Source organism: Tachysurus vachellii, chromosome 11 (assembly GCF_030014155.1).
Source record: "Tachysurus vachellii isolate PV-2020 chromosome 11, HZAU_Pvac_v1, whole genome shotgun sequence".
NCBI classification, from domain to species: Eukaryota; Metazoa; Chordata; class Actinopteri; order Siluriformes; family Bagridae; genus Tachysurus; species Tachysurus vachellii.
In genome coordinates, this window is record NC_083470.1 from 9,180,001 (window position 1) to 9,195,172 (window position 15,172).

General features: G+C 38.1%; 2 protein-coding genes across 2 annotated transcripts in view; one reads left to right on the top strand and one right to left on the bottom strand.

Annotated features, from left to right (window-relative positions):
• cttnbp2nlb (CTTNBP2 N-terminal like b) overlaps positions 1-5,261 on the top strand; it is a 30,096-nt gene extending 24,835 nt beyond the window's left edge. The window contains exon 5 of the mRNA XM_060881286.1: positions 450-5,261. Within this exon, the coding sequence (XP_060737269.1) occupies positions 450-1,739 (1,290 nt within the window). The 3' untranslated portion in view covers positions 1,740-5,261. The remainder of the gene's footprint in view (positions 1-449) is intronic.
• A 623-nt stretch (positions 5,262-5,884) lies between these two features.
• On the bottom strand, positions 5,885-13,418 carry capza1b (capping actin protein of muscle Z-line subunit alpha 1b). Its single transcript, XM_060881071.1, has 10 exons — positions 13,289-13,418; positions 10,364-10,427; positions 10,155-10,206; positions 10,004-10,067; positions 8,273-8,479; positions 8,048-8,127; positions 7,739-7,817; positions 7,417-7,488; positions 7,234-7,296; positions 5,885-7,141 (listed from the first exon to the last, which is right to left on the bottom strand). The coding sequence occupies exons 1-10, from the start codon at positions 13,325-13,327 to the stop codon at positions 7,001-7,003; spliced, it is 861 nt and encodes a 286-aa protein (XP_060737054.1). The 5' UTR covers positions 13,328-13,418; the 3' UTR covers positions 5,885-7,000.
• Between the last annotated feature and the right edge of the window lie 1,754 nt (positions 13,419-15,172).

The following is a 15,172-nucleotide window of genomic DNA, read 5'->3' on the forward strand; positions in this document are numbered from 1 at the left end:
ATACAGAACATTGTTCAGGTCACAGAACAAAACGCTCTAAACGCGACGTACGTGGACATAATGCATTGGAGATTCATTGGAGATTCATTAGTAACTCACCTAACTCACCTAACCACTCATTACCCATACTGAGCAAAAAGCATCTCAACACATGAAACCTTGAGGCAGATAGACTACAAGAGAAGAAGAGTAAAGACTAGGTGATGTACTAGGTTGTCTTTAATTGGTAGAAAAAGCAGTGTATTGTTATTAAATATGTATCAGTTTTTTAAAGAAATCAGAAAGATGGCCCTAGGGTCAAGGAGAACATTTCCCACACTTCAGTAGGCAGACAGGGTCAAGAGCATTTGATATAGCAACAAAAATTGCAGAGAAGAGGCGAGAAAATGCCCTTTGGTCAGGTGACTTATTAATACTGCTGATTACTGTTCTTTCTTGTCTCTGTGCAGTTGGAGCTGGAGAGAGCCCGAGCTGAGCGGCTGGAGCGTGAATGTCACTCTCTTTCTGCCCAGGTGGAGGAGAATCAGGCACAACAGCAGCAGCTCTCTTCTAACCTGGCTAAGGAATGCCAGCGTGCCAGTGCCCAAGCCCAGGAAGAGAGCGAGCGTGTTGCCCAGCTGTGCAGGCAGCTGGAGCAAGAACACAGAGCTACGCAAAATCTACAAGGAGAGCTGGAGCTGGAGAAAACTCGTGTACTGCAAACGGAGGCCAGAATCGAGCACCAGCTGGCGGAGTTTGACACGGAGCGCGAGCAGATCAGAGCGAAGCTGCGCAAGGAGGAAAGCTACAACAGAGAGCTGCAGGAGCTGATCGAGTGCCTCAGGAATGAGCTGGAGGATGTGAAGGACAAGGAGAAAAGATGGAGGGTGAAAGCAGAGGAGGAAAAGAAAGCAGCTGAAAAGCAGCCTAAAATAGTGTCTAATTCTGCATCCTGCCAGACTGAGCCAGATGGAAAAGCGATCATCACTGAAAAAGCTCAACGGCTGAGACTTAACGGGCATCAACTGCGTAAAGAGAGCGAGTCTTCAGAAGAGAAAAGCACAGAAAATGGAGGAGTGGAAAATGGAGGAGCTCTGAGCTCACCTGTGCATGCCCTCCAGTCTCTCTCTCCCAGCAGCACGGCCTGCTCATCACTCTCGTCCTCACCATGCTCTTCCCCCGTTCTGGCCAAGCGCCTGGCTTCGTTGGGAAGCTGCAGCCCTACATACCCTTCTTCCTACCAGTCAAGCGTGAACCAGCGTTTCCATGCTGCCAGACACAAATTTCAGCAGGCTGATCAAGGTGCAGCGATGCCCCTGTCACCTCGTGAGCTTTCACCAACCTCCACACCAGTACCCCCTCTATCCGAGAACGCCTCTGCCAAGCAGATGGCTCGCAACACTGTCACTCAGGTGCTGTCACGCTTCACTAGCCAACAAGCAACAGCTAAAACACCTGCTCCTAACAGCTCCCCGTTTGGCACAGATTACCGTACACTTGCAACAGCATCCTCACCCACCAGCAAAGGGTCATGCCCTCTGTCACCTGGCATCCGCTCACCCATAATCCCTCGGGGGGAGAGAAGCTTTGCATCTCCTGTAACCCAGAAGAAACCTGGCATGAACCAGAATCCAAGCTCACCCGTGTCTGCATCTTCACCTCGCTCTTCTCACTTCTCCGAGCTCTCAAATAGCTGCGGCATCAGCAGCACGCAGGAGGGCGCTAAAGAGCTCGACCTGCTCATGTCCAAATCCAGCTAACCACTAACAACAGACGAGGCTTCACCACTTCTTCTCAAAGTCCTTTTAAATTTAACACTAGGCGTGATAGAAAACTGATGTTCTGGAAATCACGATTGTCAATTGAAGCAGTTGTAAGCAAAAAAAAAAAAGGCAGCGATAACAGAGAAAACGACTCTACACGTACTAAACCTGCAGATAAACTAAATAAACAAAAAACGATTTTTTCTTTTCAGTGTTGAAACAGTGGATCTCACCAAACTAAACCAAATCCAGCTAAGTACAGGCCAGTCCACAAATAGCTTAAATTAAAGGGCCAAATCCAAACGCAGCTTGTCGTAGCTCCACGATTATCCCCTTTCTAACAGATTACAGAGCACTCTAAACATTCAAAGCACTCATACTTGCACTCACGCATCCTTTACTCACCAAATCCACACATAAAAAATGAGAGCTTTGTGATTGAGTAGCAGAGCAGAGGACATTGGCTCTTACTTCTACTATGGACACTGCACAAGCAAGACAACATTTATTTAAACTTCCTTTTTTTAGTTAATACATTATTATATTATCATCTTGTATATTGAGATATTTTATTTATCCCTGTCATCACCCTTTCATACATGCATATAAGTGGAAAAAGGAAGAAATGCTAAACAAAAATAAAATAAAAAATTTAAAAAATAATTGACATTAAATGAAACAGCAATAATTAATGATGCATTCTCAGGTGAGCAATCAATAAACATGATTAAAAAAACACATTAGTCTTATGAATCAATATAAATGATATATATATGAAATATGAAAACTATTTCCGAGTAGTAGAACAAATTGCACTTTGGATAAATTAAACCCACCTGATTTCACTGTATATGGAAATGTTAACTGTTCTCACAGTCAGGAAGATGTGTTTTTTGGTGTAAACTACATGTTTAAGAAGATTTTAATTTCATTCAAGATAGTTAAGGACTCAAATGGTGTGTCGACATACCATTTACTACAGCAGAGTACGGTTTGAGACGTGTCCTAAGTGTTCATGACCCCAAAGATGTAGTTTTCAATAGAAAAATGAGAATAAAACTAACATTACATTCGCAGTCCTGATCCAATCTGCTCACCAGTTTGTCACGGTGTACTGGTGTGTCTCCAGCACGGTCGTAAACTGCACAAGAGCTACACGAACTAATAACCTAATGTTAGCTAGCTAGATAAAATAGAAATTTTACTTAAAGAGAAAATAATGGTATAAAACACTGCAATAATCTCAGAGCAAAGATAAGGGTGTTTCACAAGGCTGTGTGCATCTCTGGGACTAAGGGTAGTAATCGAGCTAGATAGAATAAAGCATAAAGTACAAAAATGTTTGTCAGGACACTAAAAGACAAGCACTGTATTAAAATCAGCAGAAACACACTACACATCTAGTTACATATCTATCCACTTGATCTTTATCCTCTGCTATCTTTATATCTCACTAAAAACAATTTCACTGTAATAAACTGTCAATGGGGGGCACGGTGGCTTAGTGGTTAGCACGTTCGCCTCACACCTCCAGGTTCGATTCCCGCCTCCGCCTTGTGTGTGTGGAGTTTTCATGTTCTCCCCGTGCCTCGGGGGTTTCCTCCGGGTGCTCCGGTTTCCTCCCCCCGGTCCAAAGACATGCATGGTAGGTTGATTGGCATCTCTGGAAAATTGTCCGTAGTGAGTGATTGCGTGAGTGAATGAGTGTGTGTGTGTCCTGTGATGGGTTGGCACTCCGTCCAGGGTGTATCCTGCCTTGATGGCCGATGACGCCTGAGATGCCTGAGGCACAGGCTCCCCGTGACCCGAGGTAGTTCGGAAAAGCGGTAGAAGATGAATGAATGAATGAATGAATAAACTGTCAATTCCACAAATGCAAAAAAAAAGGCCCAATCTAGTGAACATAATAAGGCTTCCAGAAAACTCCTGAATCAAACCTTTAGCAACTACATTGACTATCTCACCTGGATGGTTGCCTGTCACTATGTTCTCAAACTTCTTTCGTGCCTAAAGCTGAGCTGGAACGATGGTTAAACCAAAAACGAGCATAAGATACAAGCACAAATTTCCCAGTAAAACTAACCAGACTCAAAACTGACTGAAATTTATAAGATAAAAGCTTATACCTTCATTTTAAACTGTCAGAGCAATTGGAAAATGCATTGGGTTTTTTTATTGACTCACTAGTCTTATATGTACCAACAGGATTCAATTTTACAAGATGTCCATGAGTGAAAACAGCAATAATGTTAATCTTAAGAATTTTCCAACTTTTATATATGCTGCTTTTTTTGAACATTGAAACCTCATATGCGAGATTAAAGTAAACAACATTTTAAAGTAATAGAGTAAGTGGAATAAAATTAAATGTATTGAAGGACTAGAAGGTTTTTTTTTGACTGTTTAAGGCAACAAGGTGATTTCATTCAGACTAAAGGGTCATCTTTGTTAGACTAGTTTTAGTCCGTGTAATGGAAATGTATCACAGTGAGAAAAGTTTAAAAATCATGTTCTCATGAGCAGCAAACAGAGAAGAGTCTGCAGAGACGCTTCTGTTTCTGCTCTAAGCACAAAAACAGACACTAAACTAACATTAAAACGGGTCATTATATAATTAGAGGAGTTCGGTGTGTTGGAACAGAGAAATGAGGAAACATCGAACTCTAGTGTCAGTGATGAAAAAAGCTCTTATGCCATTTAACGTTACACTTTTTCCACTTGTGTCCAGCAATATGTAAAGTAATACTTGCATTTTTACACTTTAATCTGTAAAGAGTGGTCAAGAAATATTCCATCTAAATAGCTCGATATATAAATGCTCAGTGTAGGTAAAATCTAGCATGTGATTTGAAACATTATCAAGAATCATCTGTAAAATCATGAAGAAATAAAGGGGAATTTCCTGCATGCTTTCTTTCTGTGTGCGCTCATGTAAAAAAAAAAACATGCAACAGGAATTTTATGTACACAATGTGATTCACATTATATTCACAACTTCATAAAGAATTGTATGTACCTATGTAGTCTAAGATACTAGAAATAGAATGAAAGTTACTGATCAGAGAAATAAATGCAGAAACGGATTAAAGAAACGGTTGATTTTAAACTCTAAACACTCTCTAGGTCTGTCTAACATATAAGGAGGCTTTAAAACTCTTGCAAATCGTCAGCCTATTTAAGCTGTTCACTTTTGTTGTCAAATAACATTTAGATTGGATGCAAATTGAGGTTTGAAACACTAACTCCTGTCTGAAGTCTAACCCGTGGGCAGTACTTAGTTTTCTTTAACATCTTGTTCATGTTTCCTTCTTGTCTGATACCTCACAAAGCCTTTACTGTAATTTTTTTGTCCAGCACAAAACTGTGCTTGTACTACTGTAACTTTTTTGTGATTCTTTGTAATGAACCTGTTCATATTGAAGATGATGGATTTGCATTTTACTTAACAATTGCTCTGCACTGCAAAACATTTAATAACACATGGGAAAAATAAAACCTTTTGGAGGTCAACTTATATAATGTGTCATGTATTTTTCCTATTTATTCATCTTTAGTATCCTTTTTATAGTGGTGCGGGCCTCAGTGGGTCCAGTGACCACCCTAAGAACACTAAGTACAAGACAGGATGAGTCACTCTTGGGAATTAAAGGAATTGTTAATCCCGAGCTCAGACGTTTTAGTAGCATAAAATCCTATACTGTAGCTTTAAAAGAAATCAGAAAATGCCTGCATTTACACTAAAACTTAAACCAACCATTTCCAGGACATTTTAGGAATAAGCGCAATGAGTTGGTAATGATACCTGCCCTGTATTTAAAATTATTTTAGTCTGCTAAAGAGTGCCATTCTGGAGTAAACTGAAGCTAAGAGTTTTTATTAAGACTCTTAATGCACATAAAGGGAAAGGCACAAAATAATTACCTTGGTCGTGGGTGCTGGAAATCTTTGTTACACAAGTTTGGAGACTTACCTCTGAGAATTACCATAGTTTACACAGTATAGGTACTAGAGTCTAAGTGGTACAATAAAGTCTAGGTTAATACACTGAATAAGTGCACTTAAAGCCAGTCTCCTCTGAGTCAAGGAGCTATAAGCAAACTCATGTAAGAGGAAAAACATTCCAGACAGTTTCAGTCATCAGCTTGGTGCCAATTCTTTATTACCTGTGAGTAGCATAGACTTTGCTAAAATCAGCATAAGAGCTTTGTTACAGGACAGAGAGAGACAAAGAGGTGACGTGAGAGTGATATTATACAGTATGACAATGCTTCCGTGATCAGGGTGAATTTTACAGTGGTGAAGCACTGAACAGTACCATGACATGAACATGCGACAGCAACACTGATGATGCCCCCTTCCGCTCCAGTACAGTAGAGTGCATAGAACAAATCCGATTTGCTGTTTGCAATGTAAGACTCAATTCTGGACACCCCAAAGCACACAGGATGCCTACAACAAAAGAATGCTAGCATGGGTGTTAAGGACTGTTTAGTAAAATATAACATCTGTATGTATAAATATGTAACTCAGGATTAACCGTGATTTCTCTGCCATGGGTAAGAGGACTACTGATTTCTTTTCTTTTTTTAATTCAGGAATCCATAACATATTTTAAATGTCTTCTTTTTCTGGGAGGGTTTAAGTTACAGAAGGGAGGTACTAAGAGTGAGGCATTAAGACAAAGACCGATTCCAACACTCAGACACAAGCCTTCCCTCCTTACACACGCTGACACTGAAAGAAGAGGAGGTTTGTTCTAAGTGTTGTACTGCAGTCAGTAGTTACTGAGCGAGACAGACAGCAGTTCTCTGCTTCTCTTTAGGACAATTAAACCATACTCACAAACATTCCAAACCATTGCAGCTCACGACACCAAAAAAAAAAACCAAAAAAAAAAAAACACTACACTGTACACCCTTTCAAAAGAATTTTGGATAGACGGGTCAGATGAATTCACATAAATGAAATAATGGCATCGGATTTGCCAGTAATTTAGATCCAGACTCCCTCTAAACTCATGTCCGACCCTCCTTCATTAGCTGAGTCCTTTAACAAACCCGAAATTGAATGGAATCACATCCTCTTAGTAACATCGATAGAGCAAGTTCCTTGACTTATTTGTTTTTTTTTTGGTTGTTTTTTGTTTTTTTAATTTTCCAGGGATGGGGGATCTCCCTCTGATTAGCGAACAGCATGTGGTTTTCTTTTTGACCGGTTCTGTGTCGAGAGAGAGGAAGAGAGCTGGAACCAGGCACGCTCTAGGCATTCTGCATCTCTTTGCCGATCTTGTAGCTGAGAATCTTGTTCCAGTCGATCTTGGTGCGGGTGACGGGGAGCTGCCTGCGCAGAGCTTTGAAGGTTGTGTCCGACATTGTCTGGTAGTTCTCGCTGATGGCCGTCTATTGTAAAATTTAAAATGTCACTTATTTGAGGTCATCACTGGCAAATCTGATGGTTCTTTATACAATAAAATGTCAATGAAAGCCTTTACCTGGTAATCATTCTCTGCATTTTCAATGATTTTTACAAATTCCTTGGCAGTCGTCTCTTCATCCTGGAAATGAGGAAAAGACAAAAATCTGCCTCATACCATACATACCCAACTATGGATCGGACAGCAGAAAAACTGATGAAAATCGTACTTGAAGTGTACAGGGTATGTGTGTTTACTCACAGTGACTATGATGGACTCTTCCACCTCTTTATGACTAACCAACTGCACGTTGCCATCCTCATAATAATGAACCTTCACAACACAATGATCAGCGACAAATTAGTACAATAACAATCCTAAAGTTCGTTTCAGGAAAGTTAACAAAAACACAGATTCATTTACATGCCAAATAAATAAAATCATGCCAAGAGAAATGAGAACTGCTTTAAGATTAAGTCATGCTCTAAAACAAGTAAATTCAGATGTCTTATACTGGTTGGAGGGACAATTTTTAAAAAGTTCTCCTTACTTCACAGAAGAGTCACCTGTATAGAATTCTCACCTGGATTTTCAGCACCCCCACCACCTGAGAGGAAGGCTGGTTGATGGTGAACTTCCATTCTGATCTGCAGCGCCCATTCCTGTTTGTATGCACAAGACAGAGAGACACACCCCACAGACAGACAACAGTCATAGAAATCAAAAGTCTGCAATAGAATAGAATTGTTCTTGCTCTTTTGTCCATGATATGATCTAAATTAGAAACAGAAACTAAATATTAACTAATAATAACCAAATTCCTGCAATAAACAAAATACAGACTTGTAAACAATGCCAAATAGCCAATTATATAAGAATAGCACTTTCGTACCAGAAGTTTTTAGGTTGAAACTGATGTCCCTCGATGCAGGCAATAATGGTCTTCTGACCGTCCACTGTTTTTCCATATACCTGTTTAAAACATAGGGTTTTAAAAGGATACCAAGTAAAATAAAGACCATTTCTGCAAACAAAATCCATTTTTTGCAGAATTTAATGCTGTTAAAAAACATCCTTGAGAAAATCAACAAAAGAAACAGGACAAAAAAGCATGTACCGTGCACACTCCGGTAGGGTAATGCTCCTTGACGTACGCACTAAGTGCAGCATCGCAGGCGTCCCTCCAGGAGTGCAGGGAGGTCTCACCCTGGTAAGGTTGCGGATCACTGGCCTCCTTACGCAGGTGATCAAAACGGAAGGACTTGCGGCTCCGTGGGTCAAAGAAGCGTCCCTGACCCAAATCCCCATGCTCCGTAATCAGAACCTATGCATCAGGGAAAGGAGAAAACGAGTAATGAACCATCTACAAATACTGCTGTTTTATGGACTCCATCATAAACCATAAGAGGAAGTCAGTCTATAAAGGCCTGCACTTGACCATTACCATAAAACCTGCAATGCAAGTTTTAATACCACATAATAGCACAACACAATGTCCCACACAATAGACTAACTGATTAAAGTTTCATGGAAAATAACTTCAACACTGTTGAATAAGATAGTGGCTAAAAGAACTAGTGACAGACAAATGAGCACTTCTCTCAACAAACAAGATCATTTTATCAATTAATACATTAAAGTAATTTCTCTCAAACAAAACATAACTAGTTAAAAACTGTTAGATGATGAAATAGAAAAATGACCCACAGAGGCAGACTAAAGTTTCTGGTAAAAAAATGAATGAAATAATCCAAGTCAGTCTAATGAAGGAAATCCCGTGCAAATGAAAAAAGTCACAGCGCTCAATCTCATGGTGTCATATGACCTGCTTCTAGACAGACTGAAGATGGAATATTCCTAAATGAAGGAAGTGTCCTGAGGCATACGTCTGAGGTGAAGTGAAATAAATACATCCCTATTTTAATCATTACTGAAACTGTTCTACACACACACATCAGTATTTAACAGGGAGACAAGAGTATACTTAATCTAGTATACACATTGACCATTTTGTCAGGTACATCTACCATATAGGGGAAAAGAACTTCTGACAGAAACTCGACCTGTGAATAGCACTAGATGTCACCACATAAATCAATGGAAAGTGACCACCACTGACTATTTACTTGGAAGGTTGACTATTTTCAGCACAACAGTGATACAGACCTGGTAGTTTGCATGGCGCTGGTATACATTCTCCAAAAACAACACTACTGCTATGTACAATTGCCTACCTTGTGAGTAATGCATGTATACATGAACATATGTTTAAAATTTAGCAACATACGACACTGCTGGTTAAAACACGGCAAAATATGTAAGTGAAAATTTTAGCATGGTAATAATGGTCACTGATTATCCAAGTAGAAACATTTTTTTTATCTACCCTGTAGGTGTAAGAGACTAAATCTAGGGCTAGTCATTTCTAACCCATCATTGCTGTCCATTTCTGAATAAGGGACTTCTGTAACTGCTAGCCAGATATTTTAGTATGTAGACTATCCTCAGCCCAGAACTGTGACAGTAAGTGTTCCCAAGTTTGCTCTGATGAAGGGTGGGTTATAGGGGTATGGCAAACTGTATAAAGCAACAGAGGGGCCAGACAGTAATGGTGAACTCTGCCATGCTGTTAATTGTTATTTAGTATTATTCCCGTAAATCTGACATTCTGGGCTAACATAGCTAGGCATGTCAAACATGTCGAAGTAGGTTCTCTAGTAATTTGTGTAAATTATATACATATCCAAATTCAGCCACTGAATCCTATAATAATTTTCTTTACCAAATATAAAAAGGTGCCTTTATATGCTGTTGTGTATCTGATAAGTACATTATGAACTACTCTTACCGACTCCTCCGAATTTTCCAGTTTCACAGGGGTAAATTGATCCATGTTATACTGGGCAAAGGCACTGCAAGAAAAGGAGAGAGGGAAAAATTTGATAAGACAATACTGCAAGGGCTAAAGCGGAATAACAGAAGTGAACCAAAACGCTTACTGAGCTGCCCCCTCCCTGAGGAGGTTGTCATTGTTGAGTAAAAGCCGCACATCTATATAGAAAAAGTAAAAAAAATTCTTAATTAATAATAATCAGTAAACATTTATATCCAAAATGCAAATATATCAAAGCTAATTGGAACATTCTGAATGGAGATTTCTGAAGGATACTCAAGTGGAGCCCTCTGGTACCCTTAGTGGGAAACTTACCATTGAACACTTCGTTGAACTCGCCAGGTGGAGCATGGGTAACAAAGTTTGCTGCTATGCGGACCTGAAAAAAAAAAGCAGAGATAATATTTAAAATACTGAATTCAAATGTTCTAATATTACTGATTCCCCTAGAACAGTTACTCTACAGGCTCACTGTCCATGTCCCAAGGGTGTGTGGAGTTAATAAATAGAATGTGCTGAGAGCTCACTGAGAAGAAGAAAAAACATTATGTACTTCCTGAAACTTTGCACAAACCAAACTAGTCCACACGAACACTGATATGCCTTTTTTAAGCAGTTTTGTGACTCCACCCTCCACAGTAGACAGTGTGGATAAATCTGCCAATTTTGCATTGTGGTATCAATAAGGAATATTTTTTATTTGGGATGTCCAGAATACCTTAATGGTGGAAACTACAGCAGCACTGTTTTTTTTTTTGTGTTGGATATTTTAATTTCTTGCTTTTTCTCTGTGTAGTACACTAATGATGCTAGGGCATGCAGAAAAGTATTTTATGCTTATGTTCTCAAAACAGAAAAACTGCTACTTAAAAAGTACCCATGACAGTGTGGACTAAACCTTAGTGTTTAGATGCTCTCTACCAGACAGTTCATTAAAAATGTACATTCAGACACGTGAGGAAGTGAGTGCAATAGTGTGCAGTCTCTCAGACCAGTGAATTGGACAAAGAGGAAATGGTTAAATTACAACTGTGCATTCAAAACAATCATAAAGGAAAAAGCCACTTGGATTCAGAACTTCCCTTCTTTAGCATCCTATCTGATCTTTTTTATATACTTATATTTCTTTATAAGTAAACAAGGTGGAGTCATTTATTTATATGCAGTTACTTGATAAATGATTTGCTTGCCATTGCTTGCATCATCTTTGCCTTCTGTTAACAATTTCATAAAACAGTTTTGCAAACTTTCATACATATTTTAAAAATATTACAAGTATTTGCTTGCTATAAATGTGTGTAATATATTAAGGGGAAGAGGGATATGTAAATTTGGGGTTTCTGAAACAGGCAGCCACGTCGTCTAAAATCAGTGATATGTTGACACAGACAAACAGCCTAAAAGCATTTTATATTCAAATTACCACCTTTTCGGTCTACTTTGCTCACAGTACAGACCAGGAAACTGAACAGATTTCTGTCCAACTATATAACGTGAGAACTACAAAGGTACAGTAGCAGTTCCTCTCTTTAATCTACAAATGCAGCAACAAGGATTGACAGTCTAACTGGAACACAAAACAGACAACAGTCAAGCTGATTAACCCCATACTGATCTTATGTTAATATGAAGGAACGAAGGGTGAAGCAGTAAATAAATTGGTGTAAAAACAGGTTTCTCTACACAACATATCCAAATCTAGTGACTCATGAAGCAAATATGCCTCATTGGAGATAAGGACACAATACACCAAACATTCTGGCAATGAGGCCTTGTTTGGTGACGGGCAAATATTAAAAACATTTCTAACATGTACATGTTGTATATTTAACATTAGCAAAAATACCAATTTATTAAAAAACAAGACAAGTACACAGCTTAACAGTTCATGCCCCAAACTGTTGCCCTGGCAAGTCTGTGTTTTCAACATTATATTTACAATATTATAATCAGCTTTACCCATAAGCTCACACTATATCTTAACAACAACAATAATTATAGTGATGTTAAATTAAATTCTTATTATATCTATGTTTATATTTATTCATCTGATACACGTTTCTCTAAAATGATTTATAAAGGAGAATGGATCATTTCAAGGATTTAAGGGTTTTGTCCCTAAGGATCTAGAGTTAGATCTCAATAAACATTAACAATATTACCAAAATATATTTCATCAACATGTGTATATTAATTTTCACTTAAAGCCATGTGCTCATTTTTTTTTTTTTTATATTTTTTTTCCCCCAGACACTTATCTAAAGCGACTTACATATAAGAAAGTTAATCCAATAAGATAAAACTTGAGGGTTTTTTTTAAGGACTATATACAGTGGCAGGGAATTTTGACAGAACTGTGATACTGATCTCATCACTACATCCAAAAGCTTCACTTTTTCTTTTTAAGGAAATCTATAATCAGGAAACCTGTAACACAAGACTATGCGCTTAAGCTTTGTGTTTCTTACTTCCTAGAAACACATCCTGCTATTGACTGCATACAAGTCGTCGGACGCCATGACAAACAAGATGTACTATTGTTTGTACAAGCTGGCAGCTAACTCACAAATTGTCCAAGTAGAAGTAAATTTACAACGTAAACGCGTTAGCTGGGTAGTTTGGGGTGGGGGTAAGTCTTCAATAATCCTCCGTCACTGGATGTTACACGGGATGTAAATTAAAGACACGCACTCCATGTTTGTAACTAGGTTCTCAGCGAAATCAAACCCTGCAGTGGAGTGAGAATAGACAGGGCTATTTATGGCAGCTAGCTAGTTAGACTCTACGCTACTTCCTGTACAGTTAGTCATTTTGACAAGTTAAGCAAGCTAACGCCCGGCTAACAACTTCAGCTCAGAAGCGCTCAATCAAAGCAACGTTTCCGGAACTCGGTGCACAAACAAAAATATATTTAGCCACATCCACTGGCAGATAGATAAGCCAAAACAGCTGCCATATAAAATCGATTTCTAAATAAAGACGAGTAACTGCTTCGTTAGCAAAACAAGAACTGTTTACCACTAGGCTGGGCATTCCCTAGACGGGCAGCTACTGTGTAGCTTCCTGTGTAAGCTAAGTAAGCTAACTAAAGAGCTAGCCGGCTAAACGCGATTAGATTTCTTTCCAAACATAAACATAATTAAAAGGAATTGTTAAATATCGATTTAGCACCTGCAGAAGATGTCGAATATCACTTTCTATGCCTTTAGAAATATGTTAAACAAAAGAAAAAGCCTTTACCTTCTCCTCGTCGGAGAGCGGTTCCTCAAAGTCGGTCATCTTAGCTCTAGCAGACCAGCCTCAAAACGCAATGCATCCTGGGTAGCAGCCTGTCACGGCCATTACCATAATAGGTCAGAAGATTCTGATTGGTCCAGAGCGGCCAGAGAGGCAGAGGAGCTCATTACTGTCAGCGAGTCGTCTGTCAAAATGAAACTAAAATGATGGAGCGAATATATAAAATTATTTTAAATACTTCGCTGGAAGGTTCCGTACTCTGAAGCGAGTGAAAGAAAGGCAAAAGTGAGCAAGGTTTATAAACAAAATACATATCTTTCAACACAATAAACATCTGAACAAGATTTAGCTACAAACGAGCTAATTGCATTTCTTAATAGCATGTTTTGCATAGCATAATTCTCCAGTCTGATTGGTAAAAAGATAAGAAGTATTAAAAAAAGATCTGAAAATATTTCCGGCTGTAATTTTGACTCAGCCTTTATTCTACATGCCCCAGTTTTATATTCCTTTCTTTGGACGAATTATTATTCTTTGTCTAAAGTCTGAAGTATTAGTGCTTTAAAACTGACAAATTTATTGTTATGATTCGAGCCACTATCATTCTTTTCGGTTTAAACAAAGGTTACGATGTGAAGGAATAATGTACCAATATAATACAGAATAATAGTTAACTATTTAAATGAATAACTATTAATTTAATTACATTTTCTATATTGAAAACCTTTTATAACATGACCTATATATTATAGCAGCCGCGTCTTAATTAGTAGTTGTCTTTATTATCAAAACTCTGGTTAATTTATTTGTTCATTTATATATTCATTTATTTATATGTTTATGTATTACAACATTAACACAAACATAAATAAAAAAAAATACATTCAATATTAAATCTAATTAAAGATTGAAGAGTTGTGAGCAGTCAAAATTCAGTGGGATCCAGAAAACATCTCTAAACCTTAACCAGAAAATACTGATCTTTCACAGAGATAGAAAAAAGAATAATATGTCAAAATGTTAAGAATAGCCATTATCAGACATGAAGAAACAGGAGCACAGAATACAACCACATAGTGAAAGAAGTATAACGTAAATTTAGTCCTATTATTATTATTATTATTATTATTATTATTATTATTATTATTATTATTATTAAGCAATTTAACCAGCTTCCGGTTGAAAAACTTCCAGATCAGTTAGTGCATTGTTCATTCACATTTTTCAATCATGACTGATGTCAATATAAGGATGTGAATGTTATTAATAGGATTAATAGGAGTTATATGTTTCTGTTAACATGGTTTCTAATTTTTAATGTGTTTTACACACATGGTTATTAAGAATAAACCGACATGTCAGCTTAAGGTGCTAAACAATGTGCTACAGAGGGTGCTATAGAATTTATATATTTTAATATGATATTAAATATTATCTAATTTCCTACACGCAGAGCAGTATTATTTAATTTACAGTGACCAACCAGGAGGGGTCGCTCTAGATCAGTTTAAATATCTGTAAGACCATTTGTAATGCTGGTTTTCCTTGCAGAATTTAATTGTAATTTTATTGTCACTTAATGCAAGGCTCATATTTTTCTAAGAAACCTGAAATAATTGACCTCCTGCAGAAGACTTATATAAGTTATTTATATGAATTTGAGTGACCTCCAGGGCTGGTGGTTTGATTCCCACCTAGAGCAGGTGTCTCAGTGGATTACTCTTGGTACTCTTGGTAATTTCCTCCCCCAGTCCAAAGACGTGCATCATAGGCTGACTTGGATGGATAGATGGATGGATCGATGGATGAATGGATGGATGAATGAATGGATGAATGGATGGAGAGATGGATGGATTTGTGTACAATCCAAAAGCACAATAGATAAAA